Here is a 10,462-nt window from a genome sequence, read left to right on the forward strand (position 1 = left end):
CTGTTTTGTTTCAAGGGGGTGGGGAGGGTAGAAGAGGTTGTAAACTTGTTGACTACCACTCTGAGCATGAACCTCGGTATGACTACTACTAAGCTAACCGGTCAAAGGAACTGCAGAAGAACCCCACGTCCAGTAGAAGCTACGGCAAGATATTTATCTAGTGATAATTGCTCTTCCAAAAGGCAGTTCTTTCTTGGAAACCAGCCATTACGAGTGACACGTCTCTGCTTCAGTTCTTTACGGAAGAATATTACAAATCATCGGCTGAAGCCTCAAGTGGACAGTCCTGAGGGGGAGCTGCCAGCTGGCTGGCAATTCTGACGAGTGCCTCGACTTTCTCTTGCACCTGAAGATTATCCCGATGCCGCTCTAGAGCCTGTAGTCCAGACTGATCCACAAAGTCAAGGGCAGCCTGTGCCAAGAGAGAGGGAGAGGCTCGGGTTAGACTTACAGTTGAGCCTGGTAATGCACCAGGAGGCTTCTGAGTGCAGTAATACATATCGAATGCAACCTCTACCTCTGGCCAGTGTAGGAAGAGCAGGTGCAGCAGTTCTAGAACGTGGTTCACTGCTTGGTCATCAGAAACAGCAAGGGCGCCAATGAGAGAAGGAAGCCCAGCCTTCTGGTGCAGTGCCTGGCAGTGGGCAGACCCCTTGGCAGCTACGTTGCACAGCACTGTTAGAACCTACAGAGAGGGACAGCCAATGACAGCACAGTCGCTGCCGTTCTAGTTAGTACAACGGTGGATAATAAGCTGGCCGAGGCCTTTGTGTTCTGACTTCAGGGCAAACTGGAGTCTATTTGAAGTTTTTGATGAAGCTCCACCCACAAGAGCGGGGGAGGGGGGCACTGCATCAGTCATAAGTTCAAAGACAGCCAGCTGCGCTCTCTGAGCACTGCCTTCAACGATACCCTTTGCAGCTGAGAAGTCTCCCACATTCATGTTTGCCACAAACAGGGTTTCTGTCCAGCTCCCACTTGCCATGCCCGTAGCCTTATGGCTGCTTCCACCTTAATCTTGGCCAAAAGGTCTTATCTGGCAAGCACCCAAATATCCCCTTCACAGTTTCACCCACAGAAACGGGTAGCTCCGGGTCCTGTATAGCTAGGGGAAACGATTCTATCCCAACCCCCTAGTATTGTTACCTACCAGCACACTTGCTTTCTGGCAATGTAAGAGCTGTAGCAGAAGTGGAAAGAGGTCCAGGCCGAGCAGAGCCGAACACAACATGGGGCTGTCAGCTGGGAAAAGCAGGATGTAAAAAGGACAGAAGTTGCTACTGGCAGAATTTGTTTCACTAAGAATCCCCTAAAGGAAGAGTCACGTATACGCAAGATGCAGGATGAATATAAGAGGTAACTGAATTAGGCTTTGAAGCTTTCTTTCTTTGGTCCTGGGCTACTCGACCTAGCCTGCATCACCCACTATGCATAATCACGCTACACCTGGCAAGGCACCTGAGGTTGTGCTCAAAAGATCTTCCTGCAAGACACAGTCTCCCAGAAGTCGTTAGAAGGCTCTGAAAGCAAACAGGCATAAATACTGCGATCCGTTCCTTGCAACTGAGATCTACCTGTTTGTGGCACCATCCAAGTGACTCAACTCTGCCTATTTGTAAGACTCGGATAGGCAAAGAGCAGCAATACTAGCTCAGCTTAGTTCATTCAAAGAAAAGGTCCCACCGGCTGTTAGACTCTCCGCGATGCTGGCTGTTGTGCTCTCTCTTCCATGGAGCAAGACTTGACGCACCAAGTGAACGAGGCATACCTGTGAGATTGCTGAGCAGCCATAAACACTCCTGCACAATGAAAAGGTGCTTGGGGAGGAAGCTCCTGATGCAGACAAACGCGGCCCTCAGGAGGCACTCTGCTTGGGCCTGCAGTTCACCATCACAGGTCTCGTCTTCTGCAAGGAGGTTGCTAATGCATCGCACCACGGGACAGACCAGCTGAAAGCAGAGGGGAATAACAGATCTTCAGGAGAGGTTGGGCCACCGGCCAGAGGCTCAGCAAGAGATTTCCTGTTTTAATTTACCAGTTCCAGACCCTCAGCAGAAGTTGCCGTCGTCATGGAAGCCAGATCCAGCAACAGCCGCACGAGAGTCGGCAGGGCCCTTTGGGAGATCAGCAGTGAGTTGTTCACCCGGCTGAGGGGAAAAGGAAAGCAGAGGAGGAAGGACAAGTACCAAGGCAGCCGTTCTCCCAGGGCAAAGGGAGGGGAGAAAACAAAGCGTGGGGAATAAAACTCTTCTTCAGTGGAAGATTAGAGCCAGGCCTTCTCATTCTTAATTGTCTGCTTCACAAGGGAGTGCCATGTGTTTCCAGGACAAATGTTTGTGTGTTACATTTTTGATTTCTAGTCTCTCTCATAAGCTGACCCTCAGCAAATTTCTCTTAAGGCCTGGTGTGTCACTCAGTCAACTTTTGCCCGTAGTCTAGCCGTTTGCCTCTTGCCCCCACCGTGCACTGCCAGCCCCTCAGGCAATCCACTCGCCCATCAGAGAGCTGCTCAGAAACCCAGGCCATAATTTGCACACCCTTACCTGCAAATAATGTAATGCAGACACCATGCAAATTCCACTGCAACGCCCACTCCCTGTTCCAGGTTGGAGCAAACCAAGCGAAGCATGTGTTGGGAGAGGGAAGAATCTAGGATCAAGCTGGGGACAGGGCAAAAGAGACAGGATGAGGTTCTATGTAGTTACGGGGAGAACTAAGCAGGCTAGTGACAAGTAAGAGTCTTGGGCAGTACAAGGGAGAGTGAAACAGCTGCTTTGACCAATGAGAGAAGCTCTTATCACGGCAAAGAAGCCCCCATGATCGTGAAGCCAACTCCTTCCATTATTGCAAAGAGCCAGCTGAGGTTAGAATACATCCTTGCAAACAGCTGCCTGCTGGAGATGTCTGGTGTAGTTCCTCTCCTTGCTGCCATCTCTCAGAACGAGGAGCGCCTTATGCCCTGGTATGCAGATTCCTCCTTCTAACACCTCAGAGGAAGGCAAGTTTGCATTCTCGTGTGTGCGCAAACACGCAGACATTCAATTCCCAACTGAGTAAGACGGAAAGGCAGTTCTGCTTACGGTATGATTTCTTCTGCAGCTTCCGTAGACTGCAAGAGCTGTGACAGAGCGTAGCCAACGCCTTCCTGCACTGCCATGTGAGGGGACTGAAATCAGAGGATACAACAGCCCCTTAGCCAATGCCTCGGGGTCAGAGGCACCACATGCACCCAAGGAGGAGGAAGCAGGAGAAACAAAGCGCTCTGCAGAGGCTGGATTTCAGTTCCATTCCAGTCTGCGCAGTGAATGAAACAGTTGCCCAAGGCCACCAACATCCCTATAGCCCTAGACAGCAAAACTGTGCCAAAGGGCCTATGCAGGGATCTCCAGGCAGGGCAGAGCCCAGAAGCCCTCCTGTATTTATTCAAAAACATATCCTTAAGTACCAGCCATGAGCTCAGTGGCACCAAACACAAGAAAGCTGCTCTCTGCCGAGCACCCTATTTAGCTCTGGACCGAAGTTTAAAAGTGGCCTGTCACAGAAGTAACTCTATTCTTAGGGCAAAAAAGCCCCATCTTAGCAGAGTCGAACATGTCCATTATCCTGAGAGGGACAAATCTCGTGGGCAGCTAGGATGGGCTGGGTTACATCTCCCCTGCCCCGCCCCAAAGTTTACTGCTCTAGAGAGAGATGCTACTCGAGAGAGGAGGAGTGCAGGCCCGCCCCCCCAGAGTCTTGGATGCCCCCAGAGGCACACAGGTGCTCAAGTTGACCTGGTGTGGCTTGAGGGGCTCCACTACATTTCTTCAGATAATTCCAGGGGATGGCAATCCCTGGGTCCAATAGGATGCAGCATGTTCCCCCCCCCCCCCCCCAATAACAGGTCCTCAGAATATGGCGCCAAGAGCAGATGATTCTTTCCTGCACAAAATCCATCCTTTGGTCTATGCACAGCCCGGGCAGAGCTGGCTTGCATCAGCCCTAAACAAAGGCTCGCTCCTCCACTCACCTGCATACAAGACGCCAACACTGGGATCATGCCTTGAGGCAGAAGTTGTTTCTTCACAACCTTCGTTTCCACTGCCAAGTTCCCCAGTGTGTACAAACACAGCTCCTGAAACACGAAGGGGGACAGTGTGCTCCACGGTCTCTATTCCTGCCTGCTGCACAGCCCCCATCGGTAACTGCAGGGGGAGAGGCATCCCCCCCCCCAACAGCAGACAGAAGCCAGGAAGGATGCGCAGACACCGTTTTTACAGTATGCAGTTCGTGGAGCAACAGAGAAAATAAATACTAAGCTGATCAATCATTTTCTTTCCCAGAAATTTTCCATCGAGCTCCTCTTTGGGAATTAGGGCCTACCTTAGCCTCAGCTGGAAGGCAGGCCTGCTCTTGAGCCAAGCTCATAGCACTGCAACACACCTTGACAACTGCAACTTCCCCCCACCCCCATACTTTCTCCTTCCACGTGTTTCAGTCCTCTCTGCCCTGTGCCCTTTTTTGGGGTCCAAATGTGGAAACGGACCCCTTGCAGTAGATCCAGTCCCCCTGAGTAAGACCAGAAACCAGCTCTTGATTATGGTGAAATTGACAGCCCCATTAGAAGGTCACCCTGTCCAAAGTGGAGTGTGCTGCGGTGGACCATTTCCACAACATGCCTTGGAAAGCAGACTCGGGTGTCGGTGACAGGCTGCACTTAAATCGCTTGTAGCTTAGCAGATGCCATAACAGTTGAGAAGGGCAGGCCTGGATCTTACTGTGAGGGCAATGCTGTGTCCAGAGAGGTAGGTCAGAAGATAGGAGGTGGCTGGTAAACAGGCCTTCATGACATCCGGGTCTTGGGAGTGCGACAACTCATGTAAGCACCAGGCTGCCTCCATCTGCAAATCTGCCAGATTGCTGGTGAAGAGGCCAATCAACGTCCGCATGCTACCCTCCAGCCTACAGAAGGAAAAGCAGAGACCCCGTATAACCATGCCTCATCACATACTCTTTCTGCTCAGCTGTGTGGCTGAAGGAGAGCAGGCCCAGCCATTCCCACGCGTCACATACTGAACATGTCCATGACTCAGGAGAGCAAGTGAATTTGCTCTGAATGGAAGTTAGTTAGCCAAACTGTCTGAACTCATTTTTTCCCCTTTGGGTTGCAAAAGAGGTTTGTCCTCTTTGCAAATCACTGATAAATGGGCCATGCTCTCTCACAAACATCTAACCCAAACCTGGTTACCAAGCAGATGTGGGCCTGTCTCCATCTACTAGGGCTGTTTTTGCATTGGACAAAATACCTCAAAGAGGGATTGTGACGGACAGGACTGGATCCAGCTCCACCTCTCCATAGAAACAACCAATGAGGGTTCATTTCCTTCAACCAAGGGCATACATCATCCCACTTGGTGAGGCACCACTTTAAGGCCGTAAGCTAACCTGATGAATTTCTGTTGGCTCTCTTTGTGCTGTAGCCCCCATCGAAGGTGGCGCAGGGATTTTATCCTCTCTTCTGTTCCCTTTTGGATGTTTCTCAGAAGCTCTGAAACCTGCCGGGAAACAATACTGAGTCAGTGGCAGCTCTGAAGTAGGGAGCATATTTTGAGATGGAACGATCCAGGGCGGCAGGGAGGGACAATCCTGAAGACACAGGAATCCATCTGAACGGCTCTGAGACAGTTCCCTTTGAAACGAGGCAGGCCTGGACTCTGGGCTGGACCCAGCAGAGTTGTCTGGCTGCTAACGGCACAAATGGCTTTTCTCTGGAGGAAGGTTCCTTGTGCCAAGGGGAAGTGCCACCGTTTGTGGAATGGCTCTGTTGGGTGCAACTCATTATCTGGGCAGAAGCCCCACTGAGCCCTTAAAAGGTCTTTGGAATTGTTAACTGAAAAGCCAATATATTAAAGCAAAAAATGCAGGTCATAGTCACAAAAAGTAGGGTTTCCTTGGGGTAAAATTTTTGCCTTTGTCCCATGCAGATCGCATTCCTTGTGGGGCACATGGTGTCTAAATCCACTGTAGGATGAGAGAGACATCAGGGTCCAGTAAGTTTGGAATGCCTGGGAATGTTTGTTTGTTTATTCATTTATATCCCACCTTTCTCCCCAGTAAGGACCTGAAGCAATTTACACCATCCTGCCTCTCCTCCATTTTATCCTCCCAGCAACACTGTGGAGTAGGTTAGGCTGAGTGTCTGACTGGCCAAAGGTCACTCAGCAAGCTTCCATGGATTAGTGGGGATTTGAACTTGGATCTCTGGCCAGATCCCAGTCTAACACTATTCTGTTAAACCACACTGGCCCTGTTTAGTTAACATCCTGCAGTTACCCCATTGGCTACCTATTAGTTACCGTGCTCAGTTCAAGATGCTGGTTATCACATACAAAGCTCTTCACGGCCTTGGTGCAGAATGCCTATGGGCCTGCCTCCCTCCCTCCCTATTTACCTCCACGGCAGTTTCACATCTGAACAGGGCCTTCTGCAGGTGCCACCCTGTACATGAGCAAAATCAACAGCGGCCCATACATGGGCTTTCTCTGTGGTGGCCCCTACCCTGTGGAACAGCCTGCCTGAGGAGGTAGGGAGAGCCCCCACTCTCCTAGCTTTCCGCAAACAATGCAAAACTTAATTATTCAAAAAGGCTTTTTACTCAGATAGGAGGGCTGTATTGTAGGGAGGAGATCTCAGATGCTCCACTAATGAGTTAGGGACCATAAACGTCACAATAATGTTGCCTTACATATTACCCATTTGTGCTCCTATGTGCTACCTGTGCTTCATGTTATCTAATGTCAGTCCTAGAATTGCTTTTGTTCTGTTTCAGCATTTCTTCAATTCTGTATTGGATCCTTGCTAATTCTATGTCTTTGTAAACTTCTATCTATTTACCCTATAACATTGTTTATGGAAATGTCCTTGATATTGACCGTACTAATCTCACACTGTATAATCTGCCTTGAGTCTCAGTGAGAAAGGTGGACTATAAATGAAATAAATACATACCTTTATTTTGGAAAGAAGACATATGAGTATCCCTCTGCAGTTTGGGCAGCTTAAAATCACTGTGAGCCCAAGTCAGCTACAGACTCAAAGTGCCAATTATCCCTAAACAAGCCAAGTAACTGTAGGATGCACGACACTGAAGCCCTGGTCAAGCCTCAGACTTCCTACCTCTTGTTCAGAGAGAGGAGCTGTTGTACCACCATCCGTTCCAACCTGTCCTTCATCTGTCAAGGTGTCTTCCCATAACAGCCGCTTGCTGACTAACTGCTGCTGCCTGCGGGCACTCCTCAGGGCTGTACCAAAGCATCGCCCAGTTGTTGGAGTGGTTCAGTCCAAAGAAGAGAACAGAGAAATGAAAAGAGGCTTTTAATGTGATTATCCATGTGCACATCAATCCAATTCTATAAAGCTGTAAGTCGCAAGGGAAAAGTAATGAGGGAAGTTTGCAGAAGACCCTTCGAGGCAAAGAGAAAAGAGACGTTCAGGGAAGTAATGAGTAAGCCTCACAACACTTTGTCCCTCGAACAATCTGCTCCCAGCCAAGCACAGAAGTTAGAAGATCTAAAGGTGGTCCCAGGAACATGTGAAAAAGCTACATTCCCAAAGAAACAGAGAGAAAATCCCTATTCACAAGAGCATTCAATGCTGCATAGAGAAGGTGCTGAACCGACCCCCACACCAAGCCTGGCTTCTAAGGTAGAACAGAAATCATAGCCTAAAAAGATCAGGTACTTTCCTCTACGACAAAGTAAGAATAGAGAAGCCCCTCTGCAAACTAAATTTTATAGCCAGCAGTTACAGGCAGTAGGCTAAACTAGAAATACGGCCACAGTGTTAGGAGGTTTGCAGCCCACAGTGCCAAGCTTATATCAAAACTACACATTTTCATTACAAAGATGCTGACGGTCTATAGGGAAGGAGACCAAGAAAGAAAACAGGTTGGAGCTGTTTAGATTATGGAGGGCTGGGAGCAGGGGGGAAAGGAGAATTGGAAAAGGGGTTGGTGAAGGAGGAAGAGGAGAAGCAGCAAGACAGAAAAGGCGAAAGGAGTGGGAAATTGCCCCCACATCCCTCCATCCCAAATATGGGACTGCTTTGCCAAGAATGTCAGCCCAGAGAACTGAAAGGCCAGAACTGGATCTGTAGTGAGGCTGAGGGAAGAAGAGGGCCCTCGAGACAAGGACAGACAGCTGAGTGCAGTGAGCCGGAGAAACATTGCATGTATTTACAAGTATTGTGTTGCATGTATTTTTGAGTGCTTAAATGTTACACATCTTTAGCTAATAGAGTAGTGAACCAGTCTTTGTCCAACACAGTGGATGAAATGTGCTTCCTTCTCATGTTTCAAAACAAGAGCCAATTATCCATTTAAACTGAGAAAAGCTAGTGGGCTGAGCGTGCAGGAGAGCTTCCCAAGAAGACTTTCTCACAGGGGGCAACTATAAAGACAATTTCCTGGTGGGCAGTCATAGAAGAAAGGGAGAGAGCAATAGCAAGGCAGATACTAGGTTATAGTTATCTCGGAGGGAGTTTAAGGGCTATTTCAGCTGAGGACAACCTTCCAATGTAGGATATCATTTCTCGGTTCACCTGGAAAACCTACATTATAGAGGCAATTTTGTACTCAGGGTTCAGATAAACAGATTTACCTTTCAACCCTTCTTAACTGTATATTAAAGATTAGGAAAAACTAAATACTAAAAGAAAGGAAAGAATTGCAAAATAGAAACATTCTAGGTACGAGTTGTCAGAGATTCATCCTCGTGTTAATCCTTAATCCCTCAAACCGATTGATGGTTAGGTATGTCACTGGGAAAATTGTGTTCTGATTTGAGAGTGATGCTTTAATTGCAGTTCGCCTTCTCAATGTTTTGGTCTGTTCCGATGGCAAGAATGTTGGTCCCTGGAAAACAGGCTATCAAATGTTTGTAGTCAAGATTGTTATTACTTCAAGTGGTCGTTAAACAAGACAGCGGCACAAATGCCACATATTGCCAAATGCACCTAACCTGACAATACTGCCTAACAGCCCAGCCCCTCCAGGCAGGTGTTTCCTTCCCTCCCGTACTTCTGTCTCTTATTTCTTTGTATGTAGCTATAGCAGGAAGTTACTCTCCATTCCCACCGCTTGCAGTCCTAACTACAACTTTTTTAAAAAAGTCCCCCTCCATGCCCCTTCACAGGAGACCATCTCTCCTTTTAGGGACAAGTCCAGATGAACAATGATCCCAAAAGAATATCCTGGGAGGGAAATGATAGCAGCTCTGAGCCAGAGCTGCATGGAGAAGTGGGCGAGGAAGGGCTCCCTCTTTGATTTATCATTGCCTGGAGGCCCAGTGGACTGAACAGATTCTCTGCAGCTGCAAGATGCTGCAGTTTCTTAAGTGAGGGGCTCCAGCAGGGCAGCTGATGGACCTTTGTCCCTTTGGGGGACAATCTGCCGAACTGTTTTGGTCAGGGCTATGCACCAGTACACATGGTATGCACCAGTCCAGAGTACCAGCCCCTTCTCTGAGCTCTTCCAAGTCCTGATCCTCACCCACCCACCCTGCCCCACATAGCCAGAGAAAAAAAGGGGACCCTCAGGAGAAGCCTAGAGGGGATCTGCAGAGGGAGGGGGAATTGGTGGGAATCAGTGCAAAATTATGTAGGAGTACTGGCAATTCTTTCTTTTTAAGCAAAAAAAGACATTGGTTTCAGAGAAAGAAGAGGAAGCAAAGCATGAGTTTCAGAGGAAACTACTGAAGAGGACGGAAGCGATGGCATGATGAAAAACAGTCCTTGCAGGGTGCGAGGGGCGGTGCGTTGACAAGAATGTAACCCCTTGCCCTGCTCAGGCAAGATCTGAGCCCGAGAGGAGCCCCGTGCAGCCCGGCAAGATTTCCAGGGCGTGAGCTTTGGGGAGTCGGGCTCCAGATCGGGCCCCGGCTCTCCAACGCCCCTCCGCGGGCCTTGCCGGGCTGGTCCTGCCGGCGCTCCTGGGCTCGAGCCTGCCCGCCGCCTAAAAGCAGCCCTGCAAAACCGCCGCCCCCAGGACCGGCCCCGAAGCGGTTACGAAGAGCGGCCGGAGAGCCGTGGCGGCGGATCAGCGCCGGTCCTCGGCAAGCCCGGAGCGCCGCGCCGCCGCCATCCCGCGGGCCACCCACCGGCTTCGCGCTCCCTCCGCCGGGCCCGCAGCTCCTCCGCGGTGCAGCAGCGCCTCCTCCCGCTCCTCCTGCCCGCCAGGCCGGCCGAGGCCGAGGCCGGCGAAAGCATCCCTGCGGCGCACCAGAGGCTCTCCGAGGCGCGTGTCCAGCCAGGCCGCCCGGCGGTCCCTTCCCAGGCACAGGCCGCCTCCCCGCCCTTCGCTTCGGGGCCCTCGAGCGCCTCACTCGGGAGCAGGAAGGCCGCAGGCCGCGTCCGAGGCGCCGGGCTTGCGTTGCTGGGAGACCCGCCAGGAAGGAAGGGGCGCGGGGAAGGCGGAGGGCCCTTGCGC

At 50.4% G+C, this 10,462-nt stretch overlaps 1 protein-coding gene across 1 annotated transcript; it reads right to left on the bottom strand.

Annotated features, from left to right (window-relative positions):
- Window positions 1-33: 33 nt before the first annotated feature.
- Window positions 34-10,462, bottom strand: TMCO6 (transmembrane and coiled-coil domains 6). The gene is made up of 12 exons (XM_054985768.1): window positions 10,134-10,462; window positions 7,156-7,280; window positions 5,425-5,534; window positions 4,758-4,941; window positions 4,010-4,114; window positions 3,081-3,166; window positions 2,544-2,660; window positions 2,036-2,147; window positions 1,769-1,949; window positions 1,151-1,242; window positions 518-685; window positions 34-412 (listed from the first exon to the last, which is right to left on the bottom strand). The coding sequence occupies exons 1-12, from the start codon at window positions 10,240-10,242 to the stop codon at window positions 251-253; spliced, it is 1,551 nt and encodes a 516-aa protein (XP_054841743.1). The 5' UTR covers window positions 10,243-10,462; the 3' UTR covers window positions 34-250.

This window comes from Eublepharis macularius, chromosome 7 (assembly GCF_028583425.1).
Source record: "Eublepharis macularius isolate TG4126 chromosome 7, MPM_Emac_v1.0, whole genome shotgun sequence".
In the NCBI taxonomy this organism is placed as follows: domain Eukaryota; kingdom Metazoa; phylum Chordata; class Lepidosauria; order Squamata; family Eublepharidae; genus Eublepharis; species Eublepharis macularius.

Excerpts from the sequence above, each read along its gene's own strand:
- TMCO6 (XM_054985768.1), bottom strand. The coding sequence starts at position 10,242 with ATGCTTTCGCCGGCCTCGGCCTCGGCCGGCCTGGCGGGCAGGAGGAGC. Across the intron at positions 4,115-4,757 it reads GACACAGCATTGCCCTCACA|GAGCTGTGTTTGTACACACT; the intron begins GTAAGATCCAGG and ends TTCGTGTTTCAG. Across the intron at positions 686-1,150 it reads GCCAGAAAGCAAGTGTGCTG|GTTCTAACAGTGCTGTGCAA; the intron begins GTAGGTAACAAT and ends CCCTCTCTGTAG.